Source organism: Leptosomus discolor, chromosome 14, assembly GCF_034619465.1.
Source record: "Leptosomus discolor isolate bLepDis1 chromosome 14, bLepDis1.hap2, whole genome shotgun sequence".
Classification (NCBI taxonomy): Eukaryota; Metazoa; Chordata; class Aves; order Leptosomiformes; family Leptosomidae; genus Leptosomus; species Leptosomus discolor.
In genome coordinates this window covers 5023326-5047880 of record NC_141404.1, presented here as the reverse complement: position 1 = coordinate 5047880, position 24555 = coordinate 5023326, and the positions used below count along the sequence as shown (strand labels likewise).

Sequence of the window (24555 nt, the reverse complement as noted above, 5' to 3'; positions counted from 1 at the left end):
AGTACTGTACATAGTGTTAGCTGTTGTATTGATCCAGGCCACTAAATCTTTAATTATCTCTCATAGTAAAACTTGTCTAAATAAAGTGCTTTTTTTGCTACCCAGTACTGCTGCTCTTGGTACAGGTAGCAGCAGCAGAGGTTGATGCTTGGATCACTTCATACTTTTTTACCACATCCATGTTCTTTGTTTAAAGATTTGGTACTGTTAACAGGAGAAGTAACGCATCTAAAAACTAATGGTCTACTAAACTGTCAGTTCTGGAGTGTAACATTCCCTACTACTCCTCCAAACAAGTGTGTCTAAGTTATGGCTGTACAAATTTTCCTGTCGCTCGAAACTCTTCCATTTATTTCAACATACTTGTATTTTGGGCCACCTAAGGGAGTTAAGCAGCTAGTTCGGTGCTGTTCTCACTTGTAGGGCTTGTGTGGTTAGTTTGGTCGTAGTGTTTGTAAGATGGATGTATACTCTCCTGGCACTAGAAGAAAAACAAAGCCTTTGGCTCGTGTGATAATGACCAGTCATTCCAGGTGCTGTCTTCCTGAGGTCTTCCACATGTGTGTGGCTGTTTCATCTTCACTTGATAGGCAGCTGTCATTAGGTATCATGACTAGCCAGATAACTTCTGTCAATGCTCTGTGTGCTCACTATGTCAGTTTTAAATATACTCATGTGCATGTATCTAGCTGCAGGACTTGTTTCAACTGAGAAAATTGAGCATATGTATTAGAAATTTGCATTGACCCATTTGAGATTTGAAATTTTATGTCTGAAGTGTGTGGGTACTTCAGTTGCTGTGATAAAGATTTCCTGAGACCAGGTGTGTTTATACAGCAACAGCTGTGCCAAATCTTGTTCTCAGCTACACCTATGTGAAAATGGAGATGGTTTTGAATGAGAGATGTGTGGAATCAGGAAGGAAATGGCAGAGATGGCGCTCAGGCAGACTCAGGAACGTGAAGAAACAGAGGCTGGGCACATCTAAATAGGCATGGTTGTGGCATGTCTATAGGTGTCTGTTAAATACGCGGTGAAGAGGCTGACGTTTCCTTTGTCACATAATCAATTATCTGTTCAGTGCATTGCCCTGTGACAGGGCTGTACCACTGCTAATTTGCTTTATAGTTAGTGCAGTTCACAGTCATGCCTTACATTTGTTTTTATTCTGTGGAATAGAACAGTGAAATAATGGCCTGAGATACAATATTTAACAGAAAGCTCTTTAATACTTGACTACAAACCACTATACTGCACACCATTATGCTGACATGTTTTAGCAGAAGTAAGGATATAATTTAATAAAGAAGTGTTCATCTCACAGTGAAGGAAAGGGAAAAAAAGCAGTATTTTTTTTTAAAAAAACACAGCACCTTGAATAATCAATTCAGGAGAAATACCATAATCTGGAGCAATATTCATGTCTGCCTGTATCTGAAAATTGAACTACAAAATCCCAAATGATTACAAATAATCTTTGTGCTTGCTGTCAGTGAAGTCAGCCACCTGTGTAGATCAACAACCTATGATACTTTTTAACTGCAGTGTTTTGTTTAAATAACTCATTTATATTAAAAAAAATTCCACTATTCATCTTTCCAGTGGTTGCCAGCCCTGTCCATAGCAACAGATAGTGATGTTGCAATTGGATTTCAATGTGTTGATTATATGATAAACGGGGGAGAGAGAAGAAAACAGATGCTCTGTTTACAAATATCTTGAATACAGTAAGAGGAGGAGATGACTGGAGAAAACTGACTTATTTTATTCCAAGTCTTTGGTTTCTGTTGACTGAGATGCATATTTTGTCTTGAAAGGCTGGATTTTTCATCTAGTTTGAGACCTGCTGTTGCTGGAGTAGCACATCCAGGCACACATTAGTGTGGTTCAGTAAGATAACACCCAAGAGCTGTGATTTAACCACACACAGGTACTCATATCAGCTGTACTAAGTATTGTTGCTTAAAATGTAATAATTAAAAAAAAAAAAAAAACCAAACAAACCACACAAAACCAAGGAGGGGGGGGGGGGGGGGAAACAACAAAAACAAAGGAGCAAAGTTAAGTGATAATAATTAAGTTGCATTAAATAAGAATTGAAGCTGCTGAAAACCTGGGGGGAGAAAAAGAACATTTTAGCATAAGTAGCACACTTATGAATGTTATTCTGTAGTTTGTTACTGTAATTACTTGCTCCTGGATTGGTAGCATTGTCTCTCGCTGCAAACATCTCTTTCATGATCAGTTATCTAGTGATTATCTTGGGGTTTGTTTTGTGTGGTTTTTTTAATCTCTAGACTAGTAATTGCTTGATATGAGCACGACTTTAAATATATATATATTTGTGATAATTCATCTGAGCGTCATTTCTGGGAGCTTCTATCTCCAAAGACTAAAAATAAGCTTTTCTGAGGGTGAACTGCTAAGATTTTTATAACAAGACTCAATATTTGATGATTCTGCTTAAATCGGAAATACACTTTTGTAACAGTCTGTACGTATATGAAGACACTTGTGATGACTTTTTTGGTTTTTGGAGTATTCTCCTGCATATCATATTTTCTAGATTACTCTTTGGGGTTGGATGGGGGGCCAGGGGTCAGGGAGTGCATGGTTCTGGTGTGGTTTTGGGTTTTTTATTGATTATAGAATCACAGAATATTGGGGCTTGGAAGGGACCTCAAAAACTCATCTAGTCCAACCCCCCTGCCAGAGCAGGACCACCTAGAGTAGATCACACAGGAACGCGTCCAGGCGGGTTTTGGATGTCTCCAGGGAAGGAGACTCCACAGCCTCTCTGGGCAACCTGTTCCAGGGCTCTGCCACCCTCACAGTGAAAAAGATTTTCCTTATGTTAATGTGGAACCTAATGTGGATTCTTCCTGACAAGCCTATGTGTTTAAAACCAATAGTCGAAATTGAGCAGAGGACACACGGGGTGAGAAACAGCGTTATTTCTCAAATTTTCCAACGATACTGCTGTTTGCACACCCTCTTGTGGGGTTTGCCTGTTTTGCCGTCAGTTATTCCTTCTCAAATACAATGTTTTGAACTCGTTCATTGAACTGCAAACCTCAGTCTTGTGGACAGGCTTGAACAGGTCTTCTGAGTTTGGAATTCTAACTCTGTGATCCAGAGTCTCTGGGACTTTATCTGCAGATTTAGTAAGTGAAATCTATATTCAGTCCACAAAGACCAATGAAAATATTAAATAATGCCAGGCCAAAGGCAAACCCTGTGGGTTTCTACCTGGTACAACTTTCCAGTCAGGTAGTGGATCCCCGATTCATCATGTACAGCTTTCCATCCACTTCTGTTCCAGCCTTGCACTCACTTTACATGGAACATGTTTTGCATAATGTGTTCACAAACAAATGTGGGGAATAATGTTTACAGCCTTATTAAACCAAGACCTTGTAAGCTCCAAAACTAGTGCTAGAGAATAGTGAATCAGACTTCAAATGTGGAAATTCTGATGCTTCTCTCATTTCTTCCTGGAAATACATCTGCTAAACCTGTCAATAGCTAGTCTTCCTTCATTTCATGATAATATTCGATGTCTGTCTGGCAATTAGGACTGTCTTGTTTATTCTTGTGTAACCTCAGGACACTTTCACGACTAGAAATCCCAGTCACTTACCAGAAGCGCATTTTGTGCCATGGCATAGCTAAAGAAGCAATGCTATAAACTAGCATTGATTGCAAAATCAATGCATTAATATGTGTAGTTATATGTACACAGCCACTGAATATTAAGTATAATGGTTTTTATTTATAGATGGTTGATTTGCAATAACAATATACCTGGAACCTAAATAATATTTTGTAATACTGGCATCCAGTCACAGCTCTTAGTGCTTTGTTGCTATGGACAGGTTGCTCTGTAGCACATACGCTAATATTTTGCTCTGTGATTGAGTCCTGAAAAACATGGACTCCTTGTGGAAAACATGTATTTAAATAATATTGATTAATAATGCCCCATCAGAATTGGAAGACACATGGGTGGTGAAATGCTCACTCTGTTAATCCGTGCATGCACTACTCCAAGTCAGGACTTCACTTGAACAGCTGTGTTTTTAACTGCAATGTATCTGTGTGTTTTTCCAAAAGGGGGAATCCATGAGGGAAGTCTTTCCGTAATTATGTTGTTATTACTCCATAATCTCTCCCTTTTCTGTTAACATCACAGTTCCTCTGTGGTGCCTGGCTCAGGGAGAAAGATTGGTGCTTGCTGAGTAATGTGGACAAAAGTTTTTAAAAGGGGAACAGAGGTTTTCTAGTAGAAAATATCTTGTAAAAAAGGATTGATATTCATATTAGCTGGGGATAGTATTGGAAAAGAGGCTTTACGAAGGCCTTTGTACTGAAATATTGCACACTGGTTCATGAGCAGATGGCAGCCTTCGAATAGAAAGCCTAATCAGGTTACTCTGATTTTCATTTTATGGTGTTTTTATAACCTAGTATTATCTACTCATTGTGTAATCTGGTAGACTAGTAAACTAACAAATAACTGACTTTTGGGAATTATCCAATTGTAGAGTAGATTTTGGGATTTTCACATTAAAAAACATTATTAATGGAAATCCACCTATCTAAGATACTGTGGAGTTCATTCAGAACGTTTTAATAAATGATGCAGTTTTCAATGCAGGAAAAATTTATTTAACTCCAAAACCCGTGTCTTAAATGCATTTTGAAAATTCTTTTTACTTCTAAAGGCCTGATTCTCATTCCAGTGATGTTTACAGAATAATTTCCATAAGCTTTAGATCAAGCTTAGGTTATTTGCACCAGACTTTTTTTTTTAACAGTATTTGGACAATTCAGAAGGCTACAATTAAAAATCCGAGAGCGTATCTAAGTGCCAAATTCTGTTTCCAATAAATGGAAGTAATGAAAACTTCATTAGGTGCCTGTTTATATACCCAGCTCTTCTATCTGAACATGTCTCCATCATTACTGCCTTTTCCCATCCTGTCAGAGCATAGCCTTTGGTTAGGCAGCATGTCATAAACATAGCTTGTAGCTTCAAAGGCCCAACTCGCCTTCACTTTCACATCAATCTGTTCTAGTCTCTGGCTGCTTTTGTGGTAAAGATAGCACTGAAATGCTTGTAGGACATCATAATACTGAACCCACCAGTATAACAGCTTACTACTCACGGATGTGTACATTGCTGTTTGTATATTGGCTGCTGTTCCCTACAGGCTTCCACTGAGCTCCAGAGACATTTTAAAAATTCTTCTATTAATACATATGATTTAAAATGCCTCTTTCCCTGTGCTTAAGGAATCCCAAAGGATCAGTCTGCTTAGTTTGCTTGCTGGTTGTTCCTGTCTTGAGAATGTTAGATTGAGTTAAGTTCAATATTGCTTTAAAAAAAACCCCATTATTTATATTTTTCATGAAATCTGTGCTGGCTATGAATTACTGACAGGTCCACCCCATCTGCTGCAGTTGTCTTCCTCAGATATGCCGGTAAACTGAGCAGCCGGGAATCAGATTTTCCTTGGAACATTAGTGTGGAGCTGTCACAATTTAAAAGTTATGTTGGACAATGAAAGCAAACAATAAACCCAGGGAAACATGATAAGCCAATTTTAGGGTGCTCCGTGCAGCTGTTGTATAAAAAGTGGCTGCAGCTCTGGTGAGGGTTTGGGCGTGAATCTTCAGATGGTTTAGAAACATTGGAATTAATGAGTCCTTAAAACGTGACTAATTGATTTTCCTGATGCACAATGCTCATGCTTGATCTAAATAAAACTCCCAGAGTCTGCAGCCTGTGAAGGCTTGCATCTTATTCTATACCTGTCTTTAGTTAATGAAATGGAAACATTCCATCTTTCACAGAATTATTAAGATATCAATAACTCATTTTGGGGTTTCTAATTTAACATTAGTTTGACTGTGTAATTGATGACCCCAAAGAGTTGTGTTCAGTAGTTTCTTTGTCTTCTCATTCTTTTTTCTATACAAATGAACGTGAAACTTTTTGCACTATTTTGAACATGGAATTTATGATGTTTAGCCCTCTGTACTGATCTGTTTAGATTTAAATATTTAGATCCATTTGCTCTTTAAGATTTACTTATCACTCCCAGATGTTACGTTTTGCTCATGTTCCAATAAATATTTATGTATTCAAAAAATCTTTGTTGAACAGGTTTCTTAATAAATACATCTTAATTCCCTTTGCTCTTGATGAGTATATAATGAGTAAAATAGTTGAAATGTAAATTTTGAGCCAATTTAATAAAGGTAGTAACAGCGTGCATCTCACCAGTGTTCAAGGATCACCTTTAAAACTTTTGAGTGCAGTTGCAGCTGGCATCCAAGCAGTCTGAAATGTATTTCAGCATTTTAGAAGAATCTTTCTAATGCTGCTTTCTTTAGAACTAAAGTAGAAATTGATGTTAATGTCACTGTCTTCTACTACTGCATTATTAGAACTTCATTGGAATTTTATCTTTATTTGCTTTATCAAACGTCATACTACTTGCATTTTATGTCCCTCCTCTGTATATCTATTCTTTGATTAATTTTCCAGGTCAATTGAGCTAGTATAAATTCATTGGATAACGCAAAAAAAAAATTATACCTTGAATTTTTTTAGTAGTTTTATAATAAAAACTGTCAATAAAGATAATGTAAACAAGATCTTTAGCTGATGTGTGATGGCTGATTTCAGAGCTGAAAATATAGCCGTATCTATTTTTCAGGTGACTTTCATTTATTGATATCTAGTGATAGCTTTATAGAAGTTCAGTATTCCTTGCATCCACATTAGAAAATTAAAGTGATGAGAATAAAATACACACAGCCTTTGAACACTGCTATGTTCTCACTGTGATTTTCTATGCCCCCTCCTGTTTATCAAAACTAGTATGCTAGAGTAGGAATGTGTGATTTTCCCCTATTGCTTTAAATGTTTTTTCAAAAGCACAAGAGTTGTGAATTATTGATGTTAACCACACCATGCCAAAACAGGAAGAAGAAATGCAGGAGTGTCCATTATTGATTGATTAGGGTACAAATACTCTGACTTAGCACTGACTCTCTTTGAGACCTATTGATGTATGAACTTGTTTCATCCAGTATAATAATTTTATATGTTGTTTCAACCTCATGCTCAAGGATATGACTAATAGCACAGCTGAGCTCAATAGGGCTTCTCATCAAGTAATATAAGGGAAGGTAGGAGTTTCTTGCTCCAACTGTTCCGTTCCAACGTCCCAGTCTGCATTAGTGTCAATTCTTGGCTCCACAGGCTGTCTCTGGAACTTTACTTGTTCTTTTATTCTTACCTGATATTTGAGCTTCCTGTGTCCTGTTCAGTTAAGCCCTTAAATTTTTACATGTTGTCTCTAGATTAAACCTTTATCTTGTATAGTCAAGAAAAGACCATCTAATACATGTAAAATGCAACGTAACCAACCCTGTGCTGCCTACAAGGGAGTTTATAGAGGCATTTGTTATGCAGCAGCCCTAAGCAAGAACGGACTTGTGTTGTACGGTGACATTTATTGACTCCTTCAGGCCTACACCAGTGCTAACTACAGAGTTGTGCTTTCCTACCTGTTTTATATTAAATGGAAACTCTTCCCTCCTGATCTGTGCTCAGATCATCTGTGTATATCAATTAGGCTCTAACTTGCCAATGTTCTTGTCTGTGATGTTGTGATAATTAGCGATGTCATAAATACAGAAAGTTTGCCATCTGAGGTTCTACTGCCTTTGATTTTTACTTTTTTTTTTTTTTCCCTCCACTAAGCTATGTGTTTTTATTCTCTGAGTGTCAGTCTTTAATAGGCTAGCCTTCACTTGTTGAGGAGGCTTTCAATAAAACTGACTTTGCAGAATACTATCGTTTGCCAGGACTGTTGTCAACCCCTAAGGATGCAGTTTGCAGGCTATTGGTCTCTGTTGTCGTTTGGTGTTTCTTGTGTAAGTTCTTAACGCCATTTACACTGCTATAGTTTGATAAGTTGCAGCTTTCTGTGTATCACCATCAACATGTTACATTATCTAAACCGAGAAAAGGCTGAAAGACATCAAAGATCTTAAGATGTGTTTGGAATAAGGCTGGGTTTGGTTCCCCAACATCTTGATTTATATGAGCAATGAATATCATACCAGTCTGTCAAGTCTAAAGTGTTGTACTGTTTTTGCCTAGTGGGTATCATTCTTCTGGTTTCAATGTGAACTTTCTTTTTCCTAAATAGAGCCATCACACTGGAGAATCAACTGGTGATCCTTGCAACATCAGTGACAGATGCAGGAGGCTACTATGTCCAGGCAGTCAATGAAAAGAATGGGGAGAACAAGACAAGTCCATTTATTCATCTCAGCGTAGCAAGTGAGTATCCAAATTCTGAATAATACGCTGTCATACTGAGGTTGCAGAAAGTATTCACAAAACTCTGCCCTAATAAAAAGAGCCTGGCTAACAAAGGATTGGACCTTTAAAGGAGGTCAACATTTCCTGCTTGGTTTGGAGCACATCGATCTCCTTATGCAATAAGAGGGACCTAAGAGTATATGCCCTCAACAAATCACCCTCAAAGCCTTTTGTCTGATAGTTTATTTTGTGCAAGGCAGGTACATGATGACATCCCTCACTGTTTGTTGTGAAGTTGTGATCATAATTTCTTTTTAATGCAGGGGTTTATAATGTATTGTTTTCCATTGTGTGTAAGTAAACAAGTCGCTCTTCTGAATGCAATTTTATTAATGAGTCTATTCCCAGTCTATGGCATTATTCTTACCTGGAGTTATCACAGAGTCCCAGGGAACACGCATTTCATTGTTATTACTTATTATTTTACACTGCGCAAATTGTATTAACACCTGCCATTACAGAGGTACTCCGTGATTTTTACAGCAAAGGGAAGGGAAAAACAGCAGAGCAACGGGGTCAGAAAGATGACTGCACACTAAATACACGAAGGTGCACAATCAGCGAAAATATGCACATGTAAACTACTGTAAAACATTTAGTAAACGTGTTTTCATGAAAAATTAATAAGCTAAACACGCAGCGTTGCCTCCTGAGGGCATTTGGTAAAGGTGTTCTTAATGTAGCAGCGAGATAGGGAGTATGTTAGTCTGAATGTGGAGGGTTCTGGTTTTGATTGTAGACACAAGGAAGAGATGACTGGATAATTTGTTGATGACACTAGCAGCTTTACTGACAGGCTACTCTTACGGTTTGGGCTCCTAGAAGGTGCAAGACTCTCGGCTCTAGATCAGTTGGCATGATGAGATGCCCAAGGTCTCTTGATTTGGATGCCGTTAGATTTGAGACCCTCCTGGTAGCTTGTTTCTTTACAATAGCAAAACTTGGGAGCCTGGGTTTCTGGGCAGGAAATCTGGCAAATTGCTTCTGGAAAGATGCTTATGTTTGTCAAAAGTTCATCAAAAATATTATGTTCCTGCAAAATGTTTAATTTCTAAGAAAATGTGACTATTTGCTAAAATTCCTAATTGGATTTCAAGGAAAGCTGTTCTTACACAAACAACAGAAGCCCTGTTAGTGGGATCAGGGGTCACTGAGGGCAGAAGCTGTATGGGATAACAGACAGCAGAACAGGCAAACCTGTGTTTTCTTCCCAGATACGTTTATAAACTAAATTAACTTCTCAGGGGTTTTATGTGTATCTTTCTGAAGTGGAAATAATATTCCAAATCCACTTGTGAGTTCTGGCTGTATTGTGGCATGTAGATTGTAAACATTATTATTTCTGACAGTATAAAGAGGTTTGCTAACACTTTAGTAATTTCATTTTAAAGTGAATTTGTATTGTTTGTATTATGTGACCAGTAATGTACTTCCCACTTTAATTTCATATCTTAATTAATGCTAGAAATACTCTGTGATCATGCATGCATAACAAGTGCTATGCAAAGCAGAAGGTAATACAGGCATACGGAAAAGAAAACACTTCAAAATGCATAGAGACTTGATACCATGAATGCCAAGTCTATCTGGATGTGAAAAATAGGAAAGATTGAATGTATAAAAGAAAATGAAGAATGAGGCAAGATGGAAAGCCAAAAATGGATTTGTTTGTTAAAACGAGTATTAGCCAATGAGGTTTTTAAATTGTTATCTTGATGTCCAGGGTTATCAATGCTGTGTGTGTGTTGAAGAAAGGCACTGGCCATAAGGCATTACAGTGTCTGTAAAGAAAATGAGATTTGAGATTAACATGGTCATTCTGAACTTTGATCTGAGGAAGAAACGTCTGTGATACATTAGATAAAAGTGAATAAACCTCTTTATGCACAGTGACATGAAATAACCAAGTAAAAATACAGTCCTGAAGCAATATACAGAGAATGGTTGCAGAAAAATGATGTATTTTTAAAGAGTAGTAAAGAATTCCAGCAAGTTAGAGAAACAGATTGTTAAAGATACATCCAGGTGTGGAAGCTATCACATTCAGTTGTCACTGTCTGAGTCTTATCAGATGTTAAGAGTGATGACACTTGTCATTTTCCATTAGGACATGTATAAAATTTAAAAACAGTTTAATCAAAATCAAATAAACCACAACTGAAGTGGAATATCCAATCTCTGTGTGAGTAGATTATATATTAATTATTGAGTACAACCTTGCTACATGACTCGGCATGCATATCGCCACTTTTATTGAGGGCAAAAGAAAGAACTATAGATAATTCCCAGGGCAGTCATCCACTGAGAACAGTCTTAGATATGCATAGCTTGTTGTTCCTTGAAGGATATTGGTGTCAGACTTGCTCCAGCCTGTAGGAAAAGCGCATGTGCAGAACCCGTCTGATAGCTGAGAAAGCTGTAAGCCATCTTCTTCTGGTCCGAAATGCAAGACTGACAGTAGGAGAAAGGTGAAGTCCTGAGCTAAGCAGAAGATGAGTTATAGGGCCTTATATTGCAGATTAAATTCAGCGCCTTAACTTGTGGCTGGGAGTAAGTGGAATTTGAACGACACCTGCAAAACATACTAAACTGGCCTTCAATTAATAACTATATTTGGTACATGTTGAATCAGAAGATTTGAGGATGTTGAACACGTTTCAAAAACCCAGACTAAAAGCCCCAGCTGCGATGAGTTCTCTAATAGGGCTCTGGGTATTAGAGGTAAATGCATCTTGTTTCTTGTCAGTCTAGCCTATAGCTCATCGAGTACCAAGCAACATGAATTCTCACATCCAGCCATTGCCACCTGATTACAAACATAACGTTGGAAATTGGGAAACAGCTTCAATAGAAAGGCTTCTAGCTTGTCAGTGTTGCTTCTGTTGTGCTTGGGTTTGCTGCTTTCTACATTGAGGTTGGTCAGACATTGAAAATGTAGGTATGAGAATGCCTGGGTCTAATGAAAATTAGCAGATCTTTAGGGCATCTTGGTGTTATCGGATACATGCCCAGCACATGTTACTGTGATGGTTCATTCCTTAAATAATCTTTGGACTACAGATATATTAGCCAATAGGTATGGTCACTCTATGAGAAGATTCAAGTATTGAGCAGTATTTTTGCTGAGTCCCTAGCTTGGTTAAGCACTGGGGTTCTACATGCCTGCCCTGTAAAACCACGTGTCTTAATTTGAAAGTTCAGGTCACAGCATGAGGTCCAGTCCAGCTATTCTTGAAAACAATAGTTGTTTCTTTCAAGTGGACATGTTTCCACTGATTTCAAGAGGATTAGATCATCCCTGAGGCGGCAGGCTTTGCTGAAATAAAAATGATGTCCAACGGGCTGCACATTGGGAATAACGTCACATTTGTCTGAGATGTCCTAAATTTGAAATGTCTTAAAATCAGTTGAACCCTACAGTAACCTAATGAAAATCTTGGCTTGCCTTTTTTTTTTTTTTAACCATAAGTCTCAGCTTTTGTGTAAATAAAAAAATTTTGGCTAGGAAGATCAGGAAGTCTGACAGTCCAGAGTTGGGCAACAGAAGTAGTAGCGAAACTCAGTTTGCTTTATGACTCAGTCATCACCTACTCCCTTTTGAAAATTCACTATTGCTGTTTTGGAGGACCTCAGTATTAACTCCCTTGCTGGAACTTACAAACTTGACCGGAGAGGTGTGGGAATTAATGTATCACTGAGCTGTTGCAAGCTGCTTAGATGTAAATACTACTTTTCAATAAAAACAATTGGGAAATCCTTAATGTTCTTTCCCATTTCCATCTAATCAACAATAGATTTGATGATAATATCTTAAACGGATCCTTAATTCCTTAGGCTTTTTCTTTTGTGTCTGTTCTCCCACAGGCAGACATGCACTGTGGCACAGATGGTCAGATCTCTTCCTAAAGACTCTGGCTTGTCAGGGGGATAAAGCAACATGCTTTTGACCTTACCAAGGTCGGCAGGACACTTAAAAGATCTAAGTGTTCATTAAAATAAGGCCGTCATAAAACTCTAATTTCCTTGAAGGCCATACTCGGTGTATCAGCTAAACTTCTCTGAAACTCTGCACCGAAACTCTTACGGTTATAGAATGGAACTTATAACACACTGATACGTGGTACTTTGCTGTAGGCTGTGCATGAAGGTGGTTTTTCGGGAAAGGGGGAGCAGGGGTGTTAAAAGCTTCCTAATGAAACTGTAATGATTTCTAGTATATAAGTAAAGAGTTTAAGAAGGGTTTTTTATAGAAGGGGGAAAAAAACCTAAAGATTCATAGGGAGCTTTTTGTTAGTGTGAGGAATTGGCTGATGTATTCACCGCGGTGCGTGTCCTTGTTGCTCTATTACATGATGAAGTGGCAAGGCTCTGGTGCTGCTTTAGAAGAAGTTAGAAAAGCCCTGCTGAGATTTTTCTGTTATTAACTTCAATGCAACGCTGTAGATGTGAGCTGCATTGGCCCAGTCTTGGAAACTTTTAGCAGTGTGCGCTACCATTTCAGACCTTGGTTGACGTATTTTATGAAAAATTTGAGAAAGTGTCCCCTGGTAAGTGACTTAAACGGCAAGTTTGCAAAAGGTGGGTATGTGTAAGCTGTTCTGACAGCTTAGATACTCCTGCTTCGATTGGTTTTGCAGCGCTAATCATCTGGAACTGCAATTCAGGGCCTTGCTTCGGGACCTTCTTGTTAAGCTGTGAAATATTGAGATGCGTGTCGCTTCAATAGATTTATTAGTAAATTGGATAGTCTCAAGACCTATTCATAAAACTGGGAGATACAGAGTGTTCTGCACACTGACATCTTCTACTGATGCAGGCTTTGTAAAAACAGAAAACAAGATTGATGAAAATTTTAAAAACCTTGCCAGCCAGCATTTCTGAGGAGTCAAAGATAATAAAGCCAATTATCATTTAACGAAGATAAATTTTTCCCTTGAGCACTGACAATGCTTTAAAAAAAAAAAAAAAAAAAAGGTAAAGAAAAAAAAAAAGACAAACAAAAAACAAACAACTTGGGGACTGAAAATTAAGCTCCTGGCTTGGTTGTATTGCCATTAATTTAAAATACGAAGGCGTTGTGCTGTTCTGCCCAGCTTCCACTTGCAACAAGAGTTTTATTACCATGAGGGTCTATTTAGGCCCTGTTTGTCTGCAGTTGGTGCCTGTTTTAGTCCTCAATTTAACGTATTGAAATGTAAATTTTACAGAAGGGAGGAGTCCCTTTTCACGATTTTGCACTGAAAGTTTTTGTTTGTTTTTTCTGTTGTAAAGAAAGGTTCTCATGATAGTGCAAGATGTGTAGGTCACTTTCAGTGTTTGGAAAAATGAAATATTCTTTACATTTTTAGGAAAGAAAGTGTGTGTGGGGGGGGAATGCCATGCTACCTGTCCGTGTATTTGGTAGAATATTAATTTGACATTCTTCTGTACGTTTGTTAAGAAGATAAGTTTTCAGAAGATTCTGAGCACATATTTTCCTCTCTGGAAGAGAGCATTTCACTAACATAATTTTTCATATTAACCATCAAGGTTTGTTCAAGTCAGCAGATGTTGAGGATCCTTCATGGATATGTTTGAAGCGTACTGCTGCATGAATTTTTCATAGCTAGTTCCAGCTTTCAGGTGTAGGCAGGAAAAAAAGGAATGGCCTGGTACCCCCAGGGAGTAGATATTTCTAGTCTGAGGTCAAATTCACGCAAGCTCTATAAACTTGTCAAACTGGTTTTAGTTCATGCCAAGGGGATTTACTTCACTTAGCCTCTCTGGGTCAGCGCTGCTGAGGTGAAATTAGTGCTTCAGTGATGCTTTTTTTTTTTTTTGGTGGGGGAAGGAGAAGCAATATGGAGTGAAATGAAATCGCATTTCTGTGCCGTGGTTGTACGTGACTGCCTGAGGTTCTCTCCAAATCCTGGGGAAGTCCGACGTAGCACAGCTCAGCCCTCGGTGAACTGGTTTTAAGTCACCCTTGAAATAATGACACTTCTTTCCTTTCCCATTTTCTACACGGGTTTTGTGTTCTCTGTCAAACAGGCTTTCCAGGATGGAGACCCTAGCGGTTGTGTCACATGGGGTTTTACGAGTAAATTTGTGCCTTTCGCTTTGGTGGTTGCTTAACGTTCTTTTGTTATCCAAAAAGTTAATTTGAAGGAGACTGTAGAAGTGTTTGGGATTTAAAACTAAACCTTAAGGATAAATTCTGTGTAAATGCCATGTTTAATAGCTTGGTAAAATACTCTGTCTTAAAGCTTTTTCTTCAGTTGTAGCTCAAATCTTCTCTAATATTAACAAAAAAAGGTCTAAATTGAGTTAGTTTAGTGTTAAAGATTTAGTTTTGATACATTGGAACAAATGTTAGTTTAAGCTTTATCCAGAGCTAGGACTTTCAGTGGATGCTGATATTCTCAATGGTCTACCTTAGTATCTACTGCAAAAAGGGTACTGTATTGCAGTGTAGAATCATTTTATATGTACTAAAAAGAAACAACAGATGATGTTCAAGATTTATCTGCATTCTTGACTCCAAATTTCATTGTTATTGAGGGGTTTGGGGTTTTTTAAGAGCTTCAGCTAGATCTTTTCCATAATTCTCTACTTTTCTCCTCCTTAAGGAAAACTTTCCTCACTTTCAAACATAGTGATATAGAGGAAAACCAGTGGTTGAAGGGGTAGATTGCTAAACTGCAGGAATAATAAAGACGAGCCAAGAAACCCTCTGTGGCAGCTTGAGCTTTTCTTTGGGTTTACCCAAATATTCTGCCAGTGCTCTTCCTGATAAATAGCAGAAATATTGGTTGGTCTCCAATTTCTTCTTCCTCTGGACTATTTTTGGTAATACTTATTGCCATGCCTCGCGCACTTTTGCATCTGCTGCAGCTCTGTCCCAGGCAACTAGGTGTCTCCTCTAGTACTTTTTTGCAACGGAAAGATACTAAAATAAACTTTCTGTTAGATTTCGTCAATCTTGCTACTGAAGAGAACTGAAACAGCCAAAATCAGCATAAAACATTTAAATATCTGGCACTTAATTTTCATCATGTGGCATCAACAAATGTATTTAAAGCTTTAAATACATGGTTATGGAAAGAACAGTTCCTTCCTTTTCTCCCAAATGCACCAAAACAACCCTGTTGTTACGGGGACTCATCACTAGCTGGTGAAGCTGGGGAAATGCACCCAAGCGTGCATTCCTTTGGCATATGTACATGCATTATGCATACTGATCTGAAAAAATGGCAACTGGTAAAGCTTCTATAATGTAACTTATTATTTTAACATAGCTTCTTGTTACGCTTGTCTGTTTATACGGTTTGGAGTTTTATGTCTGTACAAGGTCTGGAATACACACAGAGTCGACATCCTGGGTTGTCTCTTAAACCCTTTATTTATATCTATCTGACACATGCAATTAATCTCTCCCTATCTCTAATCACTTTTGCTATTACATTCATCGGAGTGATTTGTATCCTATCTCTGTCACTGCCCTGTAATTGATATGTGGAGAGAAGAGATTCTTAGAGGACACAAACAAGGAAAAGAGAAAATTGAATTTACCTTGCAATCATTTTATAAAGTGTGACATACATCAATTATACATGCCATCCAGGAAAATGCCATCTTGAACAAACTGTGATGATTTGTTGGAAGACCAGCATAAGAGAAATGCCAGAAAACTTTTCTGGACAGAAAAGTATTGCCAGTTCAACAGACTCTTCAATCTCACTGATTCACCTCGGGGGTTGTTGTGGTGTTTTTTTTTTTTTTAAATAATACTACAGAATTTACAAAGAAAGTATCGTTTTTGATCAGTGGTTTTCTTCAGTCAGTCTCGTACTAATACCCTAGTGTGGAATAAGATGAAAGGAAGTTGCTGAAATAAACATTGTTTTGATCAGACATAAAAGATGATGTTGGTTACTCAAGATTGAATCATCTTTCATGGGCAAAAATGGTAAAATTGATCTTATAGTCCAATTCCACCTTAACCGCGTTCTACCATGAAAATATTTCTGGTTTGTTTCTCTTTTCTGTTTCACTGCAGTGAGAAGCAAACTAATTTTCTCACTCTTCTTTAAATACTGATGATTAGTTCTAATTGTTGGTGCGAGAGTGGTAGTTCCTGTCCATACTTGTAAGCTTGAGTAGTACTTCGGGATTTTTTTAAAAGCTTTTTAATACGTACTAATATTACAAAAATTAATATCTAGTATATAGGTAAAGTGATAACAGAAATGGTAAAACTCAGAAGATCTAAGTCAAGCAACATCCGCTGTTGCCTGCTTCCTGGGACCATAGGACTGGCGAACAATCTTTTTTTGCTGGAACTGTTTATTTCTTTATCATGTACACCCAAGACAAATTGCATTTTCTAAAAACTTACAGAGGAGATGGAATTATAGCAATTTGTAGGTACTTGTAAGGGCTTTGTGTTTCAGTTTAAGTATCATAATTCTGAAGCTTTAAAAGGAATAGCTACTGGAGACTTGCATATCAATTTACCCCTTTTGAACACAATCTTTTGATCTTTTATGAGTCCCATTCTGCTGTGCCATACTCCTGGAGTATTCCAAGCAGCTGACTTAATCTTTCACTTCTTTTCCAATCTTTACGCAGTTGGATATATTTAAAGCATAATTTTCACCTATTTAAAGTTGCTAAAACCTGCTGAAGGTGCTCTTTAGCAAGAAAGTAAGAATCTGTACCTCACTGAAGCACGCTTTAGTTTAAACATGCAATTTTAATGAAAAAATAATAATTTATGTTTAGAAAAAAACCATGTAATTATCCATGTAATATATGGCTTTGACAGCTTTGTACTGGTCTGTAGTGAGAAAGGCTGTCCTGGCCGGTCTCTGAGCAAGAGGGTGAAAAGCTACAAAGCTCTTGCTTAGGCAAATAGTGATGAGCATCTTGTTTCTTACGAGCTGGATAAACTTGCAGCATATAGCATTTTTATAATTATTCATAGAAGTAGGACTCGCTCTTCAATTTAGGAAAAAAAGTAATTTAGGAACTATTTGATGGTGTTCTTTAAACTGTCATTGTATTAGGCAAGCTGGAAATTTCTTATAAACAATATAGATAAGGAATAATAAATATGCTCAAAACAGATGTTTAATAGAATAACTTTTGCACTTACTCATTACTACAGAAGCCTAAACATATCCTAAAGATTGTATTATGCATGCCAAAGGTCTGCATGGCGGAACTGCACCCCCCAGCATATTTACAAAAACTAATTTTCAGCTCAAGCTTTCACAAACATATGGTTGCTTGAGGGTTATAATTTTTAAAACTCTTCATATTATGGATGTTTTTAATTTCTTTTCAGTATACATCACAGAACAGGAAAATTAAATGAGGATGGGAACCCCTCACATGTCTGTGTGATTGTTCTGCCAGATAGACGTGATTTGTCCAAGTAATTCCAAAAGTGCAGACCAGAGCCTGCATAGGAGCAAAAATGAAAAAAACAGTGATTACAACAGCAACCTAAGCACTGGAGAGTCAGGATAGGCAAGATTGAAGGTCATTTGTAAAACCGAATATTCTTTGTATAGACACATTATGGTAAGGTATTGAATTTGATTGTTCCTGTTGTGTTGTTTAGTAGACAAGATGAAAGTTACTTCTACAGTATCCAATTAGGTTTGTTTTTTTGAATCAGCTAAACAATTTTTGCTCCAAATTTTAACAAAAAAAGTTTAGTGTCGGAAAGCTTTTTAGATTTTTAGTAAGGATTTGCTATGAATTTTAAAGTAATATAGAATAATTGGACCTTCCTACCCCATTTGTAATAGGAAGAGAAACTCAGACTTGACTGTAAGCCGGGTTGCTTCACCTCGTGTATGTAAAAGCTGCATCGATTTCTTGTCCACTTGGTTGTACCGTGGCAGCTGTAAATCGCCCACCCAGGATGTTATCCTTTGTTTTGTACTGCTCAGTTTCACATATCGTCATTTGCATCTGGGGAGTGGTACATTGGAGTAATCCAAGTTCTGATGATTTTTTTTTTTTCCCTGAAGACTGTGCTGTAAGGTGATAGAAGTGCTGATTTCTTTTCATGTGCAGGCTATTGTCTACACTTTTAAGCCTCTTAAAAATAATCCGTAATCTAAAACTCTGCCTTTTTATAGCGAATAAATCACTTTTGCTATGGAATGGGGGAACAAAGTTACTACTCCTGTAACCGGGGAGAACACCATTGTTAAATAGTATGTCTTTAAAGGACTGTAAGCTTTCTGTGATAAAAACGAAGGAATACAGCAGCCAGGAAAGTGCACACAATGTCCTAGTCTCTAAGGCCCTGTTTGTGCAAAATTGTTATTAAATTTGGTCCAGCTATATTTGCTGTTAAATGTGTTTACAAGCTCAGAACGCATAGCTTACTGCTGTTGTGTGTAGGGAAAATACTGCAGTGGACAGTGTGTTGCATGAAGAAGGAAGGAGAAGTTGTGCCTGGATTTTTTTATTCCCCACTTGTTCCTCATGCACTAAGGAGGGATAAAAAGAAAAGCTTGCTTATTTACTCCCGGTTGGCTGTATTTTCATCTGCTCTGCAAAGCCATGTGCTCATAAACCTGACTTAGTAAAGGCAGCGAAGGCTTAAAAAGCCAGCGATGTATCTTCTGCAAAGGCTGGGAAAGAAGCTGTACACCCAGTGCTGCCTTCAGCAATCCTTGTGGGTTTATCCGATCACTGAGAGTGATACTGTCATAGCTATTAAAGAAAGTAATTGGTAGTGAGTGATTAAAATTGCATATGGCCTTTTCAAGGTGATTATGAATATTAAATCAAGTCTGTAAAAGCTAGCTAAAAAGGCCCATGAAACTGAAAAGTGGATATGCTGAGGATAATGGCATAAGAAGTGGATCTTGCAGGCATGCTATGCTCATCCAACCCCCCCAACCAATCAATCAGTCAACCGAAACGCCCAAGAAGAAAAATAATTCAAGTTGACCTGTTGTATCAAAGGAGGTAGAACTAAATATATGCCTTTTTTAGGCTGTAAATCCCTCTGTGCAGAGAACTTGCTGCGCCCTGCTCCTCTTTTATACAGAATGTTATCCCAGGTCCATTGCTGTCACCACTGAGCAGGGATAGGTCTGCCAAGTCCCCTGTGCCATGCGATGCTGTGTCATTAACAGCAATTTTTTTTTTTTTTCCTGTTCTTTTCCAATTGTAAGTGATTATGACAAATGTTTCTTTCCACATCACCCTGGAACAAGGCCAAGAAATACTGTGGAGTGACTTAATTTCGTTTGGTGATCTTTATCTCACAAAGCAAAGGTTATGTGGGAATCTTTTTTTTTTTTTTCAGCTGAAAAACCTAGGATTCATTTTGTTCTATAATTTAAAATGGAAACTTCTCATGCAAACAAAGATAAAGGTAGAGAAAACTGAAAAATAAATGTTTTCATTTTGAGCCCTGCTTACTTACATGTATATTTTAATACAAGTACAGAGAGCTTTCGCATATGTCTAAATAGCTTATGAACTTGGAGCCTGAGTTTTTCTGTTCTTGTGCATATTGTGATTATAGACTCATTACTTTTGGACCAATTTCATGCTTTCAAAATACAAGAATTTTGTATGGTTGCTTATACTTCAACATATTCTTATTGTATTGATCTCAAAATTTATACTGACCTATATAATCTATTCTTAAACTGTAAAACACCATGGGATTTATTGTGAAGATTTCTATAATTGTGTTTTGCAGTTATTGTTGATCACTTTTGGTGTGACAGGAATAATTTCTTTAATAATTTGAGGAGCTCTTTCCCCTCCAGACAGTATTTCTGCTTACCTGAATTTTGTAGTCATTGTAATGTTAGTGGTTCTGTTGTGTATTGATTCTTAATCTAAATTAATATTATTGCACTTACAGATTTTGCCTTGGTGAATTTGATAGAAAAATCTGCTTATTCCACTACAATAATGCTTATTTCTAACCATATTGGCTTAGGAACTGGTCTATGGCCTACTTGATGAAAACATCTGTAGCATGCAAGTGTTTTTAAAAAGCCATGCTAAAAAACCCCTCAAATATTTATTATTGGTTCATTGCTAGTCAATGCAGCAGGCATGTTTTTAAGGGGTAGGTGGTCTGAACAGATGCTCAGCGCTTCCCTTTACCTGTGGAAAGACAAGTTCCACCTTGTAATGCAAACAGAGAATAACCAAGAAGTTATGAGGATTTCAATAGAAAAATAACTTCTTTTTTTTAATAACTCCTTTTTTTTTTTTAAAAAAAAAAAGGCTATTAATTAGAATATGTCAATGTTATGTTTTTCCACCCTCAAGATGACATGCACATTTTAACTTTTCAGGTGTCTTGTAAAAAAAATACAAGCACAGTAAATGTGGCAGATGGTTTAAAATCGGAAGCATCTTGATAGAATTTGGATTATCAGGTGCCACTTTTCTTTTTGGAAAGGATATTGATTACTTTTTTTGTGATTGAGATGGCACATCGCAACTTTGAGGGCTGGGATCCTTTTAAAAACTAGTGCTATTGGCGGTGTCATCAGCAAACATAGACTTGCATTCAATATGATGAGGAGAGGAGACCCTTTGAATTGTGCCTGGCAGATCTGGTATGTGCATTGATGAAAAGGGCAATTTGCACTTTGTAGGTTAATGGAGAGAAATACTATGGAATCTGGCAGACCTTTTCGGACTTGGTAGTGACTGCTGAATTCCCATCTTGAGTAAAACACAGAATTTATTTTGAAAAAACAAGTCTGGGCTGGTCGCATGTTTTTGTGGTCACTTGTAAAGGTGTCGATACCTTGCTGTTTGTTGTTCAGTGCCTCAGAGACAGCCAGCTGGGCTAATTGATGAGGGCTTCTTTCATGGTTTAAAGAGGGAAAAGGCAGTGTAACTTTAAAAATTCATAGATAAGTCTTTTACGAGATTGGTATAAATGCTTTCAAAGGGTGTTTGTTATGGAAGAAGTGATGTACCTCTAATTAGTGTGCCGGTATGAGACGCTACAGTGTATGTGCTCACGAAGGAGAGGGATGAAATGACACTGTTTATCTGGAGTTTATGGCTAGCAGATGCAGGTAGATAGTGCTTTTCTTGGTGCATTCTTTCACTGCACACACCAGAGAAGGTGTTTTTGATTTTGTCAAAATATTTCCAAGTTGTGAAACTGAAAACATACAAGTTATGAACTTACTGTGAATAACAACCGAGCTGTCTTCCTGCAAGCCTTCACAAGCACTGCTTCTGCAAGGCAACTTTCTTTCAGAAATACGTTTTGCTAATAGCATAAAGCTATTTTCTGGAAAAGAAGACTGTGTGTTTAAAGTAGAGGTTTATGAAGTCAGCTGACAGGACTTCATTATGATCTTTAAAAGACTATGTTTTAACAAGTCAATTACCCTGTTCTAGTTTCATGTGAATCAGGTACTTCATTTCAGTTTCACTTCATAATATCACAAGAAACCTTGATGGCTTCTTAGTATCTTAATAGAGTCTTTACACATGCTTCATGACCTGGTATATCAGTGGAATGGGAAGTACAAAACTGACTTGTGTGGTGACGCTGAAGATACTATGTTTGTCATAAATGCTTATCCTTAACTGAGTGGTATTTTTTAAATAGTCATCCAAAGTGAGTATGATTTACCTAAGTATTATTTGTGATGTAAAAGTCGGTCAGTCCTATCTTTTAATAGGAATTTTCCAAAGTAAATTTAATCTTCATGGTGCAGCATAAGCTGTATGATTTATAGAAACTTCTGTGAATGAGTACAAAGAGCAAACCTGTCTGTGCTGATGACCCTTCTGACTCCAGAAAAAATAGCCTCTGGAAAAACAGTGGCCTATGATCAAACGGCTCTGCAATTTAGCCCATTTTAGCATCCCATTATGTTTCTCCGACATAGTTATTAACTGTATTCTCCCACTCCCCCCCCCCCCCCCTTTTTTTATATAGACAGCGTGTGTGTTGTAAAGATTAGGGCATTTTGTGAAATCTGTCTTGAAATATATGATGAAGTGCCCTCTTTATTTTTTAAGGGTACAGTGGTGTGCTTTAAGTGGTCTCCACATCCCTAACTGTAGTGGGTTTGTGGTTAGAATTAGGTAAAGGTGAGCGATCAAGCAATTCAAAGGCAGCATCGAAGTTGTCTTATACTTACTGTCCTCTGCAAACTCAGCAATATGAAAGGAGGGGGCTTGCCTTCAGAGCCAGAGTTGTTCCTTTTGATGGGGCCTTAAGAACAATGTGGAAGATCTCTACCTTTTGTCCCTGATCACCATGGGAACTTTAAAATCTATGTTTCAGAAAGGAATCCTGGGTAGGAGTCTCTGGAAACGTGCAAAGCTCACCAAAACTGCGTGATGGGTAACATAAAATCTCAGTGAAAAGTGCAGATTGTGATTGAAGGAAGGAATATGGCTTCAAATGTCTTGCTTCCATCAGGTTGTAGATCACAGTTTTATGAGCTTTGCAGAAGATGGGGACAGGTTTTTGGTTTGGTGGTTTGCTTTGTTTTTCCTTTTTCAGTTTTATTTTTCAAAATGTATCACTTGTAATCCATTCAGAAATTACAAAGTCAGCTTAGGAAAGAATAAGAATCCTCTGTGAATCACAGCAGGTTACTATTGTAAGTAATTCTCATTTTGCTATTTTGCTCTGATTTTACCAAATGTTGAATTTTGAAAACAACATAACCAAGTTGTTTATGCAGTTAAGGGTTTATGGGAATATGATTCTCAGTGACAAGGGGAGTGTGAGTGTGTGTGTGTGTGTGTGTGAATTCTTTTTTACAATACGCCACCATGATCCTGAAGTAATTCAGAGATTGATTTGTAAAACATTCTGAATCAATTAAGGCTGTAATCAGCAAGTGGCAAACTTCAGATGGCTCGTGGACTAATTTTACCCTCTCCCATCAACATGAACCTAAGCTGGAAAAAGAAAACAATTAAGGGGATGTAATTATCTGTCCTGATTACTGAATTAGAAGAGTTTGTGTTTATTCCATTGCTATTTAAAAGGAGAAATCTGCTTTGAAAAACAGTCCGAGGCAGCCACTAAATTGGCAAGGGTTTGCAGGGTGCAATGTAGATGCTTGCTAGGACAGTTTTGGAAGAGGTTTATAGTCAACCGCCGCCATACAAGTACTGCGTATGGAGCTTTGGAGGCTGTTGCCTGACAGCTCTGTAGTGTACTACGTAAGATCTAGTGGTGAGAGTATTTTTCCTCCCTGTGCTTAAAATGAGTTTGGATTCTCATGACAAAATCTCATCTAAAGTTACTTGTCCAAGGATATATTGGGCGCTTCTATCTAGCGATCACAGAAAAAAAAACTTGTGGCTTCTAGGAGCCAGGACTCAATGTTTACGTTCCCATATGATGACAAACTTTCTAGAAAGCTAGGAGGGAAAAGCATGTCTGCATGATGAAACTAATGGTCTAATTATCCTGCTATCAAGTGGAATTACTTTGTTCTTGGTATTTTGCTTGACTTCAGATGAGAAGAGCCTATAGAAATACACCAGAATCATTACATAATTCTGTCTCAAAGCAGACCTTTAGGTTTTGTAGGATTTTTATTTTCAGCTTAGCAAAGAGATAAATACAGATTTGTGGCAGACCTTTACTTACCCTTTATATCATCCCAGATCTGATCAGAATCCACAAATTGCATAAAGCCTCTCATAAACCCCCAGCTTACAACGCTAGCGTTTGAATATTTAGCAGAATGTTAATCCTGACATATTTTGCTGCTGCATTCTGCACGAAGTTCAGAATAAATGCCCAGAGCTCCGGTGAGTTATAGGTCAATTACAGTAATTGAAAGGGAAAAGTAAACAAGAAACCTTTGTCGTATCCAGCAGGAGTGATACCTCTACTTTTTTATTAAGGAGCAGTAAACAAGCCTGTCACCAATCACTGATTTTGAAAAATGTGCCATATAACTTACCCCTATAAATGGTATCATTTCTACACAGCGTACATGTCTCTGGGTATTACTGGCTTTATTAAATACTGTTGAACAAAATTTTCTGTTGAATGAGGTTAAAACTGTCTCCTTAAGAAAACTGAACTTTATTTAAGCAGCAAGAGATAAGGCTGCCTCATCCACTTTTACTTTACAGAAGGTTAATTTTCTGATGTTGGTGACACTCAATTA

General features: G+C 37.6%; 1 protein-coding gene across 3 annotated transcripts in view; it reads left to right on the top strand.

The window, feature by feature from the left end:
• SDK1 (sidekick cell adhesion molecule 1) overlaps window positions 1-24555 on the top strand; it is a 409863-nt gene that overhangs the window by 192272 nt on the left and 193036 nt on the right. For all 3 annotated transcript variants that reach the window (XM_086472872.1, XM_086472871.1, XM_086472870.1), the window contains exon 5: window positions 8229-8362. In XM_086472872.1, coding sequence (XP_086328998.1) covers window positions 8229-8362 — 134 coding nt within the window. The remainder of the gene's footprint in view (window positions 1-8228; window positions 8363-24555) is intronic.